Source organism: Ovis aries, chromosome 10, assembly GCF_016772045.2.
Source record: "Ovis aries strain OAR_USU_Benz2616 breed Rambouillet chromosome 10, ARS-UI_Ramb_v3.0, whole genome shotgun sequence".
Taxonomy (NCBI): domain Eukaryota; kingdom Metazoa; phylum Chordata; class Mammalia; order Artiodactyla; family Bovidae; genus Ovis; species Ovis aries.
In genome coordinates this window covers 76,254,589-76,274,550 of record NC_056063.1, presented here as the reverse complement: position 1 = coordinate 76,274,550, position 19,962 = coordinate 76,254,589, and the positions used below count along the sequence as shown (strand labels likewise).

Genomic DNA, 19,962 nt, shown 5'->3' with positions numbered 1-19,962 from the left:
TGGAGTTTTGGTGTTGGGAACATAAGTACACGGGGCTTCCCTGGTAGCTCAGTTGGTAAAGAATCTGCCTGCAATGCAGGAGACCCTGTTTCAATTCCTAGGTCAGAAAGTTCCCTGGAGAAGGGATACGCTACCCACTCTAGTATCCCTGGGCTCCCCTGCTGTGGCTCATACAGTAAAGAATCTGCATGCAATGCGGGAGACCCAGGTTCGATCCCTGGGTTGGGAAGATCTGGAGAAGGGCATTGCAACCCACTCCAGCATTCTTGCCTGAAGAATCCCCATGGACAGAGGAGCCTGGCGGGCTCCAGTCCATGGGGGTCTCTAAGAGTCGGACACAGGTGTGCAAAGCATAGCACCTATAGGAACACACTGTAAAATCCTTTTAAAATATTGTCTGATTGAAATTTTTCAAAATAATACACCAGGAAAAAGTTAACAAGCAAGAAAAATATCCAAAAGTCATGAGTACTTTGCAGAGATTTAGAACTTGGTTATAAAACAGAATGACTGACTGGAAATGTTAGAGTGTCTTCTCTTGAAGACATGACACTTAAGCCAAGATATGAAAGATATCAGCAAGAGTGTTCTAGGCTTCCCACCCTATCCCCAAAAACTTATTCTAAGTTTGATGTGTTCAAGAAAGCTAGTGACTAAAGTATGGTAGGCAAGGAAGTGAGTAGCATAAAATGGGATTGGAGAGAAAGGCAGATGTCAAATCATTCTGGGTTTGTAGTCCCAACAAAGAATTTTCATTTTATCTAAGTGCAATGGAAAGACATTAATGGGTTTAAAGCAGGAATTGACTGGGTGGGATGAGATGGGGTGAGTCCTCATTATTTAGAGTTTAAAAATATCACACCAACTGCTATGTGAGGAATGGCTAGAGAAAATATTATCATAGTCCCCGCCAGAACAACGGTGATCTGGAGGAGAGTGCTAGTAGTCAAGACAGTGAGCAGTGAATATGGGAGATATTTTGAATGAAGAAGTGACTGAACCTATCAATAGCGTGACAACAGGATGACAGGGAAAGGGCGCCACGATAGAGCTCGGGCTTCAGCGTTGGCCACCAAGTATGTGACATCTACTCAGGCCTAAAAGCCCTGGGAGAAACAGGTCTGCAGTGTGATGACCTGAGGACCAAAAAATTTTCACTTACATTGGGTATGATTTTTAACTGTGAGAAAGACAGGCCAAATAAAGGAATTAGAATAATCTGGAAGTTGTTAAAGACTGATTTGAAATTTACGATTTCTTTTTCTTTCAAGAATCAATTTTGGCCTGACTGTATTAAGGACCTTTGATCCAGATCAAACTGTAATGCAAATCAAGCTCACTGATTGCTGTCGTCTATCTCTGGGGTTAAAGATAAACTAGAGACCAATAGGTCTTGTATCTTCAAACTTAGAGAGGTCAAAGGGAAAATATCAGGAGTGAGGATGAGGGAGAAAAGGAAGGCCAAAAAAACAAGTACACAGAAGTAACATATTAAGTCTTAACTGTCTCTCAACCTGACAATGATAAGAGGCTATCTGACCCTTAAATTCCACATATAACATGCTTAAGTGCCTTGTACTATTTTACACAAAGTGGCAACTCAAATTTTAGCCCACATCCTCTAATCCTATTAGTTTTACCAAAGTATCTTGAAAAATACATGGTCCCTGGAGCTAAATGAACCTAAATTTGAAGCACCCCACCACTCAGTAGCTCTTCGACCTTGAGCAAATTACTTACCATTTCTAATCCTTTGTTTCTTAAATGTAAATGAAAATAATTAAGACGAGAATTAGCATTAGAAATAACATTCACAAAAGTGCCTGCTACTGGGGAAAAAATGCTCCATAAACAAGAGCTACTATTATGCAAAAAACACCTAATTCATCAATGCTCAAGGCAGCAGTTTCCTCCTTGGGCCGCACAGGAGAAAAGAAAAGTACAGATGTGAGAGAGAAGGAAACCACAGAAAAGATCAATTTCATTTTCACCACATAACCCAGAAAGATAGTAAAACAAAGAAATCTATGAATAGTTATGACCATCCACAACTTACAAATGGACAGGTTTGAGAGGTTTGATTACATTTCAGCTGTTTAGAAAAGGGAACATATTTTACCAGGGAATCAATGTTCAGTTCAACTCTTGGACAAACTCACGAGAAGTCATTAAACTCAAAATGTAGTTAAAATGTGATATATCTCAATAAAATTAGTATAAAAGTGATGAATCGCCAAACAATACAGAAAACCCAGAAACTTTAATAGTATGTAATTTAACTTATTTTAGAAGCTGGCACTTGAGGGAAAAGGTTTTACGGGAGGTTTCGGGAGTGATTCAGAAGGGGCTTTCAGGGGAATTCCAAAGCTTTATAAAGTTGATGACCCTGCCCTGTTCTTTATTATGTTTTATTTCACCTCAAATTTTATGGCTTCCCTTTCTTTCAGCATAAGCAAAACACTGCTGCTGCTGCTGCTAAGTTGCTTCAGTCAGTCGTGTCCGACTCTGTGTGACCCCATAGACAGCAGTCCACTAGGTTCCTCTGTCCCTGGGATTCTCCAGGCAAGAATACTGGAGTGGGTTGCCATTTCCTTCTCCAATAAGCAAAACACTAGCACTCTTATATTTAATAGCCATGATGGCAATCGTCCATTTCACAAATGAGAAGAAGCAAGTGAGGAAGAATTAGAGGAAAGATAGGAAAGAGGAAGGCCCATAAAGGATGTGCCCAGATATTAAAAGAGCCTCAAATTGAAAATAACCTCAGTAAGTATAAAACTGAAGTGGCGGGGGGCGGGGGGTGGCTCGGGGTGTGGTTAAGCACAGCATTAAAATATTAAAGGAAGAGAGCCAAGTGATGAGCACTGGTCAGAGTCCCGTTGTGATTAAGTGGTTATTTTAAAGGCTACAGTGTTGTTGTTGTTTTTTTAATTAAGTGGAAGACAAAACATGAAAGAGCAAGCTAAACAATCTGTCACTTACACAAAGGATATTTTTCAAGAGCTGAAGATTCACAATTTAAATTGTGACAAACCAGTGTAATTCAAGATTTTATCCTAATCTCTTTGTATTTCTCAAAAATTCCTCCAAATATTCTGCTCTTGTAGATACTACTGCGATATTACTATTACATCCTATTACATAGATAATAATAATACCTAAACGAGAACTAGAAAGATGACTTTTGACATTTAGAAGTACATAATGGAATAAAATTATTTTAGGAGACTGTCTGCAAAAGCCAGCAGATAGGTTATAGCCTCTTAGGCTATGAGGAATGCCAGTGATTTCAAACCACAGAGACAGAAACTGTTGATTTTCTTAAAGACATAAACCCCAAAATAGGCCCATGTAGTTCAACTTATTCAGAATCTAGCAAATCTTCCTGTGAGGTACTGAAATGCTTTCTGATGAACCTGGAGAAATGATTAAATGAAGAGCTGTTACAGTCAGATAAAATAAGATTTTCTGGGGTCTGGTCTCAACTCCAGGACCTGTATCAGTCAAATCAGCCAAATCAATGCTCTCCGAATGAATAAAGTAACTCTAAACAATCAATCTAATGAGAAAACAAGACTAAAGAAATGTTAATGTGGGGTGCTGAAAAGCTTGGCTCTATCAGTTCAGGAATGCTAAGATGCTGGGAATTCCTAGCTATCAAACATTGTCTAATCTCTCTCCTATTCCTACAAATTTCTATCAAATGTAAACAAATATGAACTGATTAATACAACACTGCAGTTATTCAACAGTAGTACTAATCCATGATAATGCTAGGCCCCTGCATTTTCTTAATTACCAGGTACTAAAAATACACCAGTTGTCAAGAGTGCCAGGGATATTTTTGAAAATAAAAAGTCAGGAAGCACTGGCCCAGTGCAATTATACATAAAACAGTCAAGTAAAACAGTCATTAAAATGTTCTTTAGTTTACCTTTTACTCCAATATAGAATATTCTGTTCTAATCTCTCACATTGTATTTTCTCTTTCCTAGCAAGATGATAAAGTTGATATTTAACATCTTAGGAAAAGGTAAAAACTTGAAGAGCCTTGTCAAAGAGGAAATCCTCATTTTAACCATGAGTGCCCTTAAGTAACTTGTGGTCAACTCCATATATATAAACTTATATCCCATCCAGTCTCAAGAACAATTAAGACAATTTTTTCTTTTAATTAGCCAGTGACTTCATCTTACAAAAGAACTATCATGAAGGTCAAACTACTCTTTAAAATTCACAGTAATAATAGAATAGGGTGATGCTGTTGATAAATTCTTCCAGAGGAAAAACTCATCAGAAATCTGAAGCTATTAAAGTACGATTTGCTCTCTGGGAATTAGGTATTACGTGTTTACTCAACCATATCTGCTGAAAGACACAGAAACTCAACCAAAGTTAATTTAAGAACTTACCAATTTCCCTTGCAATTCTGACAGCTTCATCTGCATCCTGAAAAAGCAGGAAATGAGACTCAACATTAATCCCATCAGCCATTGCACAATGTCTTTAGGGCAGTCATATATTGCACTACTGTCTCCTCCGATTCATTTAATGTTCAATTTTACAACCTTCTAACTCTTTTCAGTCAGAGAAATGTAAAATTAATACCATAAGTGGAATGTAAATTCTACCTCATCATTATTATATTAAGAGACTCAAAGCAGTTGGAAATGAGCCGGCAGGAAGCACTACCAGAAATGCCAAATGATTTGGTGCAGTGGCTGGAATTTAAGGGCAGAATTTAGATGTTTACAATCAATACTGAATCATAAATCAGATCATTAAAGCTTGTCCACAGCCAGCTCCTTTCTGTCTCTGATATTTATACGTCATGTTTTCCTTGATTCTGTCAGCAGGGGGAGTTGATTCTCTATTGTTTGGGAAGAGCTCGACAGATTTTCCAGAAATAAAGTAACTAAATTTCCAGTATCTATAGGAATTGCCAATTGTTCCCCCCAAAAAAATTCCTTTAGTAATCTCCATTACTTTTTTTTTCAATCCTTTTTTCAGGCACATAATTTTATCTTTACCAGTTGTACCTTGTTAATAGAAATTAAAAATCTGAAATTTCATGAACTATCTAGTGGGGGGGGGGGGGGGGAACTTCCCAAAAGCCAAAGAAAGGAAATGCATTCTAAAATAGCACACGGTAACACTGTAAGTCAATTTTATTTCAATAACAAATAAAACAGTACAAGGTAAGAGTTTATGAAAGCAAGGATTAGTCATTGCTAAATAGTGACCAATGCTATTGAATGCACAAAAACTTGCCTTGAATCTAAACTATTTCATTGATCATTAACTCTCACCTAACACGCCCAACATAGGACATTCCCCTTACATTTCCTCCATAAACAGCAAAGAAAAGCTGAAAAGAATTTAAATTCAAGTAAATCCTAGTAAACTTAACTTTTTAAATAATTTGGTGACATAAACTATCACAAGGAATGACAATAATGTTTTGAAACCACTGGCTGGTAAGAAAGCCTGAATTTTTGGAAAATAATTTTAAACTATCAAAGTAAATGCTGGTGTTCTTTTTAAGTTTTTACGTTAATACTTTAAAAATGTAGAGTAACCATGTCAGAATCCTCCCCCAAAATGGGGGGCGGGGGATGTTTATAACTGGTTCATTCATGTCTAATAAAAAAAAAAAAATCTTCCTTAAAAGTCTTCAGTACCTAATAACATCCCCTGAATAAGGAGGTTGGCAGGGGAAGTTGTCAGAAAAATTTAATTTCCTTTCATTAGCCAGTCTGCTCCACAAATAGGTGCTTGTTAAGTTCAAAGCGGTCCTGAAAGCGACATCAGTTTTAAGTCTTTTTTTTTTTTTAAACTCCAAGCAGTCACATCTGCTAATGAGATTTTCCAAATAACAATTGTTTTCAAGTCAGAGATAAATCTATACTTCCCATTCTATTCCCTCCCCACAAAAAAAAAAAAAAAAAAAATCAAGGTTTACTGCTTTATTACACCTTGCTGTTTTTGCTGACCCTACATTCTCCAAATTTTAGCTTAAAGGGATAAAATTCCATGAAAAGGGTCATTTAAGAATGTTAGTGGTTTCCACACATTGAGTTTGAAGGTTCTTTGTTCAAGCCACTGACAGTTATTGGAGAATACTTCCCCTTAATAGCCTCTCTGTCAGGAAGTGTTAAACCTGCCAAATGCAGACAATTAGTGCCTCGCGAACAAAATACAGGAAGAGTACTGGCTGATGGAGACTGGATTATAAGAAGTCTAGAAGGAAACTTTTAACATATCTTTTCTTTCAAACATGTAATAGTATATTTGCAAAAGATACTCAAAGAAAAAAAATAAACCCTGCTATCTAAAACATTCATTTCCTTGAGAGAACTAACAGGCAAATATTAGCTCATTAGTAATATTTTAACATGCATTTATATATAAATATTAGGGATGGACTGTGTACAGAGAGAGGTATCATTTACACAAAGCAAAACTTCCAAAAATTCTTCAGCTATTACAAATCCATCTCTTGTACAAACCACCACAAAATCATCTCGTGTCTTAACTAATCGGTAATGCTTAAGTTTTCCTACTATGAAAAGCAAATTCACTAAATGACCTTCCAAGTAAAATCAAATAGTCTTTAAAATTAGCTTTTCACTTGTCAATAATTCACTGCAGAATTATTTTGTTGAGAACATATAATGTACTAGACACTAAAAATCTCTATTACCAGTTTCAATAATAAACTATTAAGTACATCTGGCTCCAATACGTTCTCTCAGCACATATATTTATAAAACTACTTTTAAAGGGATAAAAAGCCCAATATAGCTCGAAATTCAATGGCACTGACGCATCCCACAGTGTAACTTCCTTGTAGGGCTGAACGTGAGGGAAGGTGATAAGTCACTCAGTCGTGTCTGACTCTTTGTGACCCCCATGGACTGTAGTCCACCAGGCTCCTCTGTCCATGGGATTCTCCAGGCAAGAATACTGGAGTGGGTTGGCATTTCCTTCTCCAGCGGATCTTCCCAACCCAGGGATCGAACCAAGGTCTCCTGCATTGCAGGCAGATTCCTTACCATCTGAGCCACCAGGGAAGCCCTCCCTACAGGGCTAGAGGTAGAAAAACAATTCTTAGTAAAAAGAATTAAACCAACAAGAAAAAGACCAACAGTCTTCAGGAAAAAATGGGCAAAGGATTAAATAAGAAGTTTACATTAAATGAAATTTAAAAGGGTAACATATAAAATATGTTCAACTTTAATCATAATTACGAGACAGTACTTTTCATCCACCAGTGTCTGAGAAGAGCCAAGAGCGGTGACCTGAAGGAGAACCAGCACTACTCTCCCTACTGGGTATAATGTTTTTAAAAAGAAACGGTCAGTATCTATCAAAAGTGTGAGGGCATACATCTTTCGACCCAGAAATTTCATTTTGGAGAAGTTATTCTACAGATATACTCACATGCACGCACAAAGAGACATATATAAAGACATTTATTATTTTCACTTGGTTGGTGGTGGTTTGGTAAAGAAAGAAAATCAGAAGGAAAAAAAACCCAAAAACTTAAAAGGCCTTAACTAGGGAAACTGGTAAACGGGTACCATAAATGGTTCACATATCAACATGGAATACTACACAGCCTTTTAAACAAATGAGATTGCTCCATATGTTCTTATGCATCCATCTGTGCATTAATTAGGAAAATATTTACAGGGAAATACCACATGAAGTAGATTTTGCCCTCACGGAACATACAGCCAAATAAGAGAAACAGAAAAGAGAGTAAACAAATCCACTGAGACTTGAAATAAATGTTCCATGGAAACCAATGGTACAGAGGCAGCCAGTAAGAGGGAGAACCCATTTTAGAAAGATCGCTCAGACAGGGGGCTTCCGAAGCAAAATTTAAACTGAAACCCGAAGGGAACGGCAGTTAGCCACCATGGGAAGATTCAACAGAAAGAATTCTAGACAAAAGGAGCAACATGCATGACAACCCTAGACTAGAAAGCTCGGTGCAGAAGCACAGTAAGGATGGGGCAGAAAAGGGCAGGAGGAAGCATCGATACGGGTAGAAGCTGTGGTCTGCTCTGACGGGACCTTATGGGATTCGGTCTTGGTTCAAATGCCTTGGCACTAGGCAGGAGAAAGATGGTTCAGGTTTAGGTTTCAAGAAGATGACTCTCACACACTAAAGAGATGCAAAATACGACATACACTGTGGGGGGAAGAGGAAAGTTAGAGGACAATACACAGCATGTGACCTCATCTACATTAAGACAGAAAAACATACATCAATGCTTATAAAAACTTACGTACGGACATATTAAAAAACTCAGCTTGAGTTACTGCTCAAAAACAGGATTGAGAGCTGGGGGAAGGGGGAAATTTTACTTCTCATTGCATACCCTTAGTTTCACATTGAACTTTAAAAAAAAATAAAGATAAAAATTTAACCCTACGTTCATAATTCAAAAATTAAATTAGGGCTTCCTTGATGGCTCAGTGGTAAAGAATCTACCTGCCAATACAGGGGACACGGGTTCGATCCCTGGTCCGGGAAGAGCTCACACACCAGGGGACACCTAAGTCCGTGTGCCACAACTACAGAGCCATAGCTCAGAGCCTGGGAGCCACGACAAGGAAAGCCGCTGCAGTGAGAGGCTCAAGCACCAGGACCAAGAGCAGCCCGGCTCACCAGAACTAGAGAAAGCCCGTGCACAGTGACAAAGATCCAGCGGAGCCAGCCAATCTGCCACACCCGACGGTGTTATTCCAATTATCTAACTAGTGATTTCCAGAGCTGTTAACAAAATACAGTGGTGGTGGTGGTGGTTTAGTTGTTCAGTCGTGTCAAACTCTTGCGGCCCCACGGACGGTCCACCAGGCCCCTCTGCCCATGGGATTTCTCCCAGGCAAGGATACTGGAGTGGGTTGCCATTTCCTCCTCCAGGGGATCTTCCGACCCAGCGACTGAATCTGCATCTCCTGCACTGGCAGGTGAGTTCTTTACTGCTGAGCCACCGGGGAAGCCCCCCAGAATATAGTCTAATCCCAATATCCGCTTCAAATCTGCATGACTTCTTGCTGCCTCGGAACGAAATCTCAGCTCCTTCACTGGATTTCCATGCCTGTTCCTGTCATTCTGAGCCACCAGTCCATCCTAGTCTCTCTCCATCCCAATGCCAGGCACTCTCTCCAGCCTTTCCTCAGCCAACCTGGCTCAGCCAGAACTCTATTCTCCTTCCCCACCTTCAGCAAACCGACTCACAGTACTGTATGTCCCACACTAGGCCCTGAAGGCACAGGACAGAACAAGAAAAGCTCCTCTGTAAGTAAAAAATTACAATATTACACCCCAGCCCTCTTGTAATCTATAGCCTAGAGAAAAAGACAGATCTTAAACATGACTGCACGGCAGCTAAGAAATCAGTACCGAGAGGCATGCTGCAGAAGCGAAGAGGGCACATGACAACAGGGGATCTCGAACTCAAAAACGGTCTCAGGAGGCTTCTCAGACATAGCGACTTTGAAAAGAGACCTAGGAAATGAAATCACGGTGGAACACAGTCAGGGAGACTGGGGCCTGAGAGTCAGCCCACTGCAGAGTGAGGCAAGGCCTCAGAAAAAAGCATGAACTCCAGCATAAGAGCAAGGAAATGAGGGGACTCACTTTGGCAGCCTTTGACAGACTTTTAGCATAGAATTTACTTATTATTTGTATATTGTCTTACCCTGTGTAGCCCCTGATCCCATTAAAACGTAAGCTCCAGAAGAGTAGAAATCTCTGTCCCGTTGGCTCAGCGATATACTTTCAGTGCCTAGAACAATGCCTGACATGCAAGAAACAGCTGCTGAGTGAAAGAAGGAATGAAGGAGTGGACAGATGACTTCTTTAGAGAGAGGTGAACGGGATCTGTGGAGTCCAGCCGGGAAGCGGCAGTCTAGGGGAGAGACAAACGACCATTTTCTCTTAAAGTGAGGGGTGCTTGCTTCGAGCCTCACCCAGACGTCACTCTCTTTAGAAAGCCTTTCCAGTCCTATGCCAGGTTAGGCATCATTGCCCTGTGATCACATTACACCCTGCCCCTCCATTAGGACGGCCCCTGCCGCACTTCATCTCCAGGAGCGACGTGACTAGCTTGCTCGCTCTCTCTGCTGAATCCCCAGAGCTTAGCAAATCAACACATTACTTGTTGAATGAATAAACAACCATCCATCAGCCTCCAAAGAAATCAGTCTGTTGTGACAGGACGATCTCCTGAATGACTGACTCCAGTGCCAACAGCACTTCTCATCTCAGGAGCATCGATGTTAGAAGGGGGTGAACCTGTATCCAAGGAGACGGAGAGGCTTGTCCAAATTCCCGTATCTAAGTGACACACAGAAAGGGTGTGCTGTACATTAATCTGGAGCACGGGCTCAAGAGCCAGACAGGCTCCAGTTCTGCCCTAACATTTTGATGAAATATTGTCAACACTGGGCAAAACCAGCTCCGGGTATTCACCCTCACGTCTTAATTCTCTCTCAGTCAAGCACTTTTCTCACTGCATCAGGCAATCTCAAGTTTTGACATTTATATTTTCCAAAAAAAAAAAAACCCTGCTGTTAAAAACAAATATATAATGCTACCCATATTAAGGATTTTAAAATGAACATTTCTTTAATTTTTTTAAACAGTCAAACTTAACGTGGTAGTTAGCTTTCAAAATGAAGGGTCACAGTTTGCCAACAAAGGTCCGTCTAGTCAAGGCTATGGTTTTTCCATCCATCTATGGATGTGAGAGTTGGACTGTGAAGAAAGCTGAGCACCGAAGAATTGATGCTTTTGAACTGTGGTGTTGGAGAAGACTCTTGAGGGCTACAAGGAGATCCAACCAGTCCATTCTGAAGGAGATCAGTCCTGGGTGTTCTTTGGAAGGAATGATGCTGAAGCTGAAACTCCAGTACTTTGGCCACCTCATGCGAAGAGTTGCCTCATTGGAAAAGACTCTGATGCTGGGAGGGATTGGGGGCAGGAGGAGAAGGGGACGACAAAGGATGAGATGGCTGGATGACATCACGGACTCAATGGACGTGAGTCTGAGTGAACTCCAGGAGTTGGTGATGGACAGGGAGGCCTGGCGTGCTGTGATTCACGGGGTCACAAAGAGTTGGACACGACTGAGCGACTGAACTGAACTGACTGACTAATCCTGATGACTTCAACTCTAGAGGTAGGAGAAATAATCCAATGACATCATTTGATTCTCTTCCTCAAGCAATAAAAATTCCTGTCATTCATTCTGTAATGCCAACCTGCCTTGAACTAAACTCAGTTTCTCAAGTTATTTAATGCATGGAAATACTGATGAGGGAAGCACTGGAGGAAAGCATTAAGCTATAAATTCTAAAGCAGCAGTTCCAGAAATGGAGAAAGACGAAAGAAGCCAACAGAACCAGTAACCATTTCTTTTACTCCTCTATTTCGCTTGCATTAAGCGAGCTTTATCATCCAACCCAAGAATAAAACCGTGAAAAATCCTGTTTTCCAGAGAATATGGTGGGAAGGGTAGGTGATGTTGCTATAAGCAAGTTAGTGAAAGTGAAATTGCTTAGTTGGGTCCGACTCCTTGTGACTCCATGTACTATAGCCTACCAAGCTCTTTCGTCCATGGAATTTCCCAGGCAAGAGTACTGGAGTGGGTTGCCATTCCCTTCTCCAGGGGATCTTCCTGACCCAGAGATTAAACCCGGGTCTCCTGCACTGCAGGCAGACACTTCACCGACCGAGCCACCAGGGAAGCCCCGAGTAAGCAGATCACAAACATGTAGAAAGAAGCTAAAAAAAAACTGGCTGCCTTTTCTGCAAGCCTAATATACCTGCTGGGTTTGTTTCCCTGGTAGCTCAGCTGGTAAAGAATCTGCCTGCAACGCAGGAGACTCCAGTTTGATTCCCGGGACAGAAAAATTCCCTAGAGAGGGGACAGGCTACCCACTCCAGTGTTCTTGGGCTTCCCTGCTGGCTCATACAGCAAAGAATCCACCTGCAATGCAGGAGACCTGGGTTCGATCCCTCGGTTGGGAAGATCTCCTGGATGAGGGCATTGCAACCCACTCCAAGGGAGAATCCCATGGACAAAGAAGCCTGGCAGGCCACAGTCCAGACGCAACTGAGCAGCTAACCACAGTGTACCTGTTAACGGTCTAGAGCACCCACCTGTAAGGCAGTGAGGCTCAGTAGCTAAGAGCAAAGGTGCTGGGGCCAAAAGGCATGGGCTCCAATGAGGACTCATTGACAGTGTATGTGTTACCTACCAGTGTGCCTCTCTGGAATTAGGTTTTCTCATCTGTAAGATGGACACAGTATCTCCTAGGGATTATTAAAAAGATGAAATCAGTAACAGATGAAACATGCTAGAACAGAGTCTGGCAAGAAGTAAGCACTCAGGGTTGGCAATGTGATAAAATGGGCAGCCCGCACCCTCAACTATCAAGCGTGGTTCTCTCCTACTTGGCCCTGGGTGTTCTATCCTGGGATCATCACTCACTCTGAAACTGCATGATACAGAATACGGAACTAATACTGATGCTACACCACAAAAAATGTGTCTAGGGGAACCTCCAGCACACTTGCCTGGATCCACTGACCTGAGTACTCCTCCTAGTGGGTGATCGGGGCTGGTCTTGGGTGGGGAAGGGAAGGAAAATCTGTAGCAAAGATGCAGATTCAAATAGTCCTCCCCGACACTGAACACCCCATTCTTCCCTAGAGATGTTGGTGTCAAATACCACCTCCACCATCTGCCACTCAGACGACACCTCTCCTCCCTCTCTCACCACAGTCTACTTACCAACCCCAAATTCTGGGCTCACTGGACCCAAGTCCTGCTACTCATCTGTACGGGAAGCTATTTGGGAGTTTACTTACATCAGCTGGTTTTTGAACAAAAATGTGACTGCTTTTGAAGAAAAAAAAATCACTGCTTCAAGACATTATGGGGAAATGGTATATCTGTGTACAAAAAGCTATACACCCTCAGTTCAGTTCAGTTGCTCAGTCGTGTCCAACTCTTTGCGACCCCACGGACTGCAGGACACCAGGCTTTCCTGTCCATCACCAACTCCCAGAGCTTAATAGACCCTCAAGTCATATACAAAAATAAAGTAGAACTTCCAACAATCCTGGGTTCAAGAAATAGGCTCCCGCTGATGATGTGTTTCCCAGATACTCTGAGTCAAACAGAAGACTCTTTCTGCTTAATTTATTTGCAAATCTAAATTTTAGCACACATTTCTCTAATTATAAAGCACTGTAATAAACATGGCTGAATAAATCTTTTTTTTTTTTTTCCCAAAAAATATAAAGCCTCTGTAGCATCATCAGGAAAGTTACTCTTGGTTTAGCAGGGGAAAAGGATACTGATGTCTAACAGTATACTTTTTGATTCCTAGGAAAGAGCTTTTCTTTTTTGGTTTTTGTAATGATTCCCTTCATACCAGTTTTTTGTACTTATTATTTGGCTCTTTCTACTAAAGCAAAAGTGCAGTGTTGAAAATCTAGCTAATGAGGTGATAAAAATAATTACTACTGTGAACCTATAGTATAAACCTCATTCAACTACGTTACCATAACTTTGAGATGCAATTATTACTATTCTCTCTTACAGAGCAACAGAAACTTGAACAAGTTTAATAAATATCCCAGGAAAAAAGGTAGGTATTAGAACCAAACAAAGCAATTTAACCACTGGTGATTCCTCCCCCTGCTTCACCCCTGACATCTAAGGGATCATGAAATCTTCAACCTCCAGTGTTTCCCCACACTGCCTACTTGGCTCCATCCTAATATCTTACTTCAGGCCCCCATCATTTCCTGTCTGGATTAAAGGAAATGCGTTCTAATTGGCCTACCAACCTCAAGCTTTGCACTGCTCTAATCCATTTTCCACATCACAAATCAAAATCAGTTCAGTTCAGTCGCTCAGTCGTGTCTGACTCTTTGCAACCTCATGAATCGCAGCACGCCAGGCCTCCCTGTCCATCACCAACTCTCGGAGTTCACTCAAACTCATGTCCATCAAGTCGGTGATGCCATCCAGCCATCTCATCCTCGGTCATCCCCTTCTCCTCCTACCCCCAATCCCTCCCAGCATCAGAGTCTTTTCCAATGAGTCAGCTCTCTGCATGAGGTGGCCAAAGTACTGGAGTTTCAGCTTCAGCATCATTCCTTCCAAAGAAATCCCAGGGCTGATCTCCTTCAGAATGGACTGGTTGGATCTCCTTGCAGTCCAAGGGACTCTCAAGAGTCTTCTACAACACCACAGTTCAAAAGCATCAATTCTTCGGCGCTCAGCTTTCTTCACAGTCCAAGTCTCACATCCATACATGACCACTGGAAAAACCATAGCCTTGACTAGACAGACCTTTGTTGGCAAAGTAACGTCTCTGCTTTTGAATATGCCATCTAGGTTGGTCATAACTTTCCTTCCAAGGAGTAAGCGTCTTTTAATTTCATGGCTGCAATCACCATCCGCAGTGATTTTGGAGCCCAAAAAAATAAAGTCACCCACCGTTTCCACTGTTTCCCCATCTATTTCCCATGAAGTGATGGGACCAAATGCCATGATCTTCGTTTTCTAAATGCTGACCTTTAAGCCAACTTTTTCACTCTCCTCTTTCACTTTCATCAAGAGGCTTTTAGTTCCTCTTCACTTTCTGCCATAAGGGTGGTGTCATCTGCATATCTGAGGTTATTGATATTTCTCCCAGCAATCTTGATTCCAGCTTGTGCTTCTTCCAGCCCAACGTTTCTTATTATGTACTCTGCATAGAAGTTAAATAAGCAGGGTGACAATATACAGCCTTGATGTACTCCTTTTCCTATTTGGAACCAGTCTGTTGTTTCATGTCCAGTTCTAACTGTTGCTTCCTGACCTGCATATAAGTTTTCTAATTCCACAATTTTGATCATGTTAGCTCTTCTACATGAAACCAGAGACTCCCAAATCCACAAAAATGATGCCCCAGCACAGCATTCGAGGCCACACGTGGGCTCAGTCACTCAGTCGTGTCCAACTCTGCAACCCTACGGACTGTAGCCCACCAGGCTCCTCTGTCCATGGGATTTCCCAGGCAAGAATACTGGAGTGGGTTGCTGTTTCCTCCTCCAGGGGAATCTTCCCCACCCAGGGATCAAACCCGCCTCTCCTGTGTCTCCTGTACTGCAAGTGGATTCTTTCCCACCGAACCACCAGGGAAGCCCTGAGACCACACATATCTAGATCCTAAGTATCTGTTCAGCCCCGTCTTACTACAGCCCCTCACAGGGCATCCCTGCAGTTTTTTAAAGCTCCTGTGGTTGCCCAGCTCTGACAAGGTATTTTCACTGACCATAATGCTATATTTCCATCATTAGCCTGACTTTTTTAGCTAACTCATTGTTACTCAGACTTCAGATATCACTTAAATATCCTTCCTGTGGAAGTCTGAAACGGGGTTAGGGGCCCCTACTACATGGGCCCCATGCACTCTTAGCCTCACGTTATTAAAATGTATTAAATTGCCTGTCTACTTGTCTCCCTAAGGGGAGCTGAAGCTCTTTGAATTCAGGGTCTCTGGCTGGTTGTTTTGTTGTTGTTGCTGCTGTTTTGGCTAAACAAGTAGTTGGGGTTCCAACCCTATCTACTGGCGGCTTCAGAAAAACACTCTTCATTCTGTTCTCAAGCCCCTGAGATCTAGTTAATAAGATACTGAATACAATGAAAGGCAAATACTTGATACCAGATGAGGAGCTGAATACTTGACTACTTTAAGTAACACTTGAAAATAACACTAGTTTCTCTCTCATGAAAAGAGCAACTCAAGGACAAGACAAAAGGAAATTATTCCAGAAGACTCCTTAAGTACAACACACAATGGTTTAAAAGAATATAGTAAACCATCTCCATGGAACCTCCAAGTAACATTCAGTTATTCAAATAGAAAAGGAACAAATGTTTTAAAGAGAGATATAACAAACTGAAACCACATTAATCTACTCAAGCACTTGGAAAGGAAAAAGGCAGAATATAGTTGCCGAGAAAAAGAACTGCCTTAAAAATACCACAGATCAATGGGGAGAAGAAAGAATGGATTTTAAAAAGATGGAATTATCTATAATTAGCACATATAGTCTTCCAGTGCAAGAGTACTGCTTAATGCAGTTGCTAAAACTACAAGGTATTCCAAAAATTTACACTATTTATCTGCATCAGCAAACCTCTATCTGCATAGACACCATCAAAAACAATCTTTTACCTAACAAATCTAAACTACACAATGTGAAGAGTAGTGCAGTTTCAAATTAAAGTGGAGTTACTACAGGCTTCTAAAATAATCAAATTTAAAAGAAAAAAATGTATTGCTTCTTATATCAGAAAGAATTAAAAGCAAACTAGAAATAAAACTAGTATTAAAATTTATCTGAAAAACAAAAGGGCATTCCATAAAATTATTTTCAAAATATTTATCTGAAAACTATATCCTATAGATTCAATTGCAGTTTAACAAATTCATTCAGACAAGTGGTATTTGGAACTGTACACCACAGTCAAAGTTACACAGGCAATGACAATCCATCATTATTTAAGAGTATTAAGAGGATCTTAAAAATCACCTAAGGCATACAAGGAGACGATAGTGAAAAACAGTGGATTTCTTTTCCTCAACTTTCTACTTTTCCCTATTTTTCAAATGAACAGAGGTTGGAAATTCATATACAGTTTGTCGAATGAAGCCTCCTTGAAAAGAAAACCAAGAACACCCGTTGAAGAAGCAAAACCAAGTTTACAATTAGAAACACCTACTACAGTAAAAGGCACTATCATTTTCAGGCAATTCTGGAGGTTTCACTGGGATCAGTTCAAGGCCTACTAAAAGCCATAGAGCCCCCCACCCAGGGATCTCCTCAACCACAATATGGAGAAAAATTTCACACTAGAGAGAGCTCCAAAAATATCAACATTTTAAAGTCCATAAGATCAAGTTCACTGGGAAGCAGACGTGCATGGGATCTACAAGTTCACCTTCATGCAGGCTCCAGGAGCCAGTGAGTTCAGAAGGTTTCAAGGGTGTTCAAACAGGACAAAATCTACATTGAAACCCTATATCAAAACCTTGAGGACTTTCCTCTGTTTTTTGTCTGTGGGAGTCTGGGGCTGGTAGATCTCCCTTCCAAATGCTCAACCACCAAGGCCCTGCACAGAGCCAGGTCTCTGATTAGAGATGGCCAACCACAATTTGATAAGCCAGTATAAGATGTTCATGAAAGGTTTGCCTCAGGCTGCCTGTGCTGTGAGTCAGACTACTTCTCCTCAAACATATTAAATCTGTAACTCAAACTCTAGTTCCTATCTTTCTCCATGGCATGATTTCACCAAGCATAATTTAGAATTACAACAGATTCTTTCGAAAGCTTTTGGTATGAGTGGTTCATCTGAGAGGCACCTTAGGGAAAAACAGGGGCACAAACTCTCAAACATCCAGAGTTTTTGCATTTTTTAAATCAACGTGAAGAAGCTTCCAGAAGAAATTCAAATGCCAAATCTGTTTCCTTATGAAATTAACAGGGACGACAAGATTCACAGAGAACAGCAAAGGCACAGAAAAAGCCAAATGAAAAATGTAAAAAATTTAAAACTCTCTCAAACCTACTGGTCTTTATCCTGCTCTTCCTGTTTCTCTATTCTGTGCTCCTCCGCTTTCCCTGCCCTGTTCTTCCTTCCCCTGACTTGTTCCCCTTTTCTCCTGGCTGACCAGAAACTTGTCAAATGAGGGCAAGTCCCTATGGCTGAAGTAAACCTCGATCTCATTCTGAACTGAGAGGCAGTATCAAAGATTTCCCAAAGCCTCCACAAAATAGAAGTTTACAGAGAAACAGAGTATTCTAGGAGTGTATAATCTAAGGTACCCAAGTTTATATCAACTGGTTCATACTACTAGCAAGAGCCTCAGGCAGAAAATATTGGATTAACGGGGAGAAGAGGAAGACCCTGAAAGTGACTTGAGACTCCTAACCAAACAGAAACAGAGGTTTAGAAAAACTGTACATGATGGGCAAGGTCTTTGGGAGACTACCACCAAAATCCGCCCTGTGAAGTTCCATTGGACTCTAGTGCAGTTCTGCTGGCAGAGACAGCAAAGTCCTCTGGAGATGTCAGAGATGGCCTCTTTAATGCCCTTCGACAGAAATCAAGGGGAGATCCTGAAGCACTTGCAACCCCAGCTCTCCATGTTTTGTGAGCAGTCTTAAACCAGAAATGGGAAATTTCATGAATAAAAACTGGATGGAAAACAGCCACATTTTCAGGTCTTCAATTTCATACTATACATTTTGAAGGAGCCTCAAAACAAAAGTAGAATAAGGCCCAGAATAAACTAATGCCCTTACAGATAAAATTAGATGCTCCCATTCCAGATATTAATATAGTCTTCTGATAAAGACACCAGCAGATTTTGTAACCAGAAGTGACAATCAGTAAACAATTGCTCGATATTAGCCAAGAAAATGAAGGAAAAAACTGTAACAGTGTTTCAAAAGTGAATCAAATACCCATTTCACCTATCAACTCAAAGGAGAAATTTCACTAATTACTAATTATTGATACTGCTGGTACACTATCAACCTCAAACACCACCATTGTTACACAGCCCTCTCTGAGTGTCAACAAAGTACTCAGATAACGGGTATCTCTAATACTTGTCACATTTTCCATATGCCAGTACCCAGCTTTGAATCTTTACTCAAGGAACATTCTGGAGAAGGAAACGGCAACCCATTCCAATATTCTAGACTGGAAAATCCCATGACGGAGGAGCCTGACAGGCTACTGTCCATGGGGTCGCAAAGAGTTGGACACACCTGAGCAACTTCACTTCTCCTTTCTCCTATGAGACACTAGACTCACTGACTCACAAGAAAGAATGCAAATAGAATTTTTAGATCAAATGCTCTCCTAATGACCTCTTCCTTGAACTCCTGAGGACTATTACTCATCAAGACAAAATTAATTTGGACTCCAAGCCCAAAGTGAATATCTCAAGGCCAGATTTCTTGTTCTATATATATATTTATTTATGTATATAAACATACAATTATACTGGCAGGAGGGCTGAATAGATCAAAGTTCAGAAGACCACTACCCAAATGCTGGGCTTTCCTGATGGCTCATATGGTAAAGAATTTGCCTGCCATGAAGGAGACCTGGGTTCAATTCCTGGGTAAAGAAGACCTCCTGGAAAAGGTTACCCACTTGAGTATTCCTGCCTGGAGAATTCCATGGACAGAAGAGCCTGAGGGACTACAATTCACAGAGTCACAGAGAGCAGGACACGACTGAGTAACTAATACATTCAGACTCTCTGAGATGAGAATGTGAGGAAGGACTAAAACCCAACAGCTGACAGCCTAATCAAGAAAACACTTATCATGCTCTTCTTGGGGTCTTTCAAGGCTGCAATCAAGGCATGGGCCAGACGGCACTTTCATTTAGAGGCTCAAATGGGGACAAATTCAACATCATTCAAGGGACTGGCAGAATTTATTTCCTTGTGGCTGGAGAACTGATGGCCCCACCTTTCTGCTGGCTCGGAATGGAGGTCACCTTCATTTCGATCCTCAGAAGGGGTTTGCCATTCACTGCCATGTGGGTTTCCTCAATATGGCTGCCTTCATCATCAAGCCAACACCTAGAATCTGTTCTCTCATCTCTCAGAAAGGAGTCTTTTAGGATAAAACACAATTACACAATTATATTTCACCACCTTTGTGATGAAATTAATCAAGGGAGTGAAGTAATTAATTAAGGGAGTGACATGCCATCACCCTTTGCCATAGTCACTGAGTGAGGGAGGTGAGGCAAACTGAAGAGGGGATTACACAAAGGCGTGAATGCCTGGAAGGTCCTCAAAACTTTAACACAGGATTATCATTATGACTCAGCAATTCTACTCCTGAGTATA

General features: G+C 41.1%; 1 protein-coding gene across 2 annotated transcripts in view; it reads right to left on the bottom strand.

Annotated features, from left to right (window-relative positions):
• The window catches only part of PCCA (propionyl-CoA carboxylase subunit alpha), a 378,551-nt gene that overhangs the window by 244,755 nt on the left and 113,834 nt on the right, over positions 1 to 19,962 (bottom strand). For both annotated transcript variants that reach the window (XM_015098256.3, XM_060394658.1), the window contains exon 8: positions 4,413 to 4,449. In XM_015098256.3, coding sequence (XP_014953742.2) covers positions 4,413 to 4,449 — 37 coding nt within the window. The remainder of the gene's footprint in view (positions 1 to 4,412; positions 4,450 to 19,962) is intronic.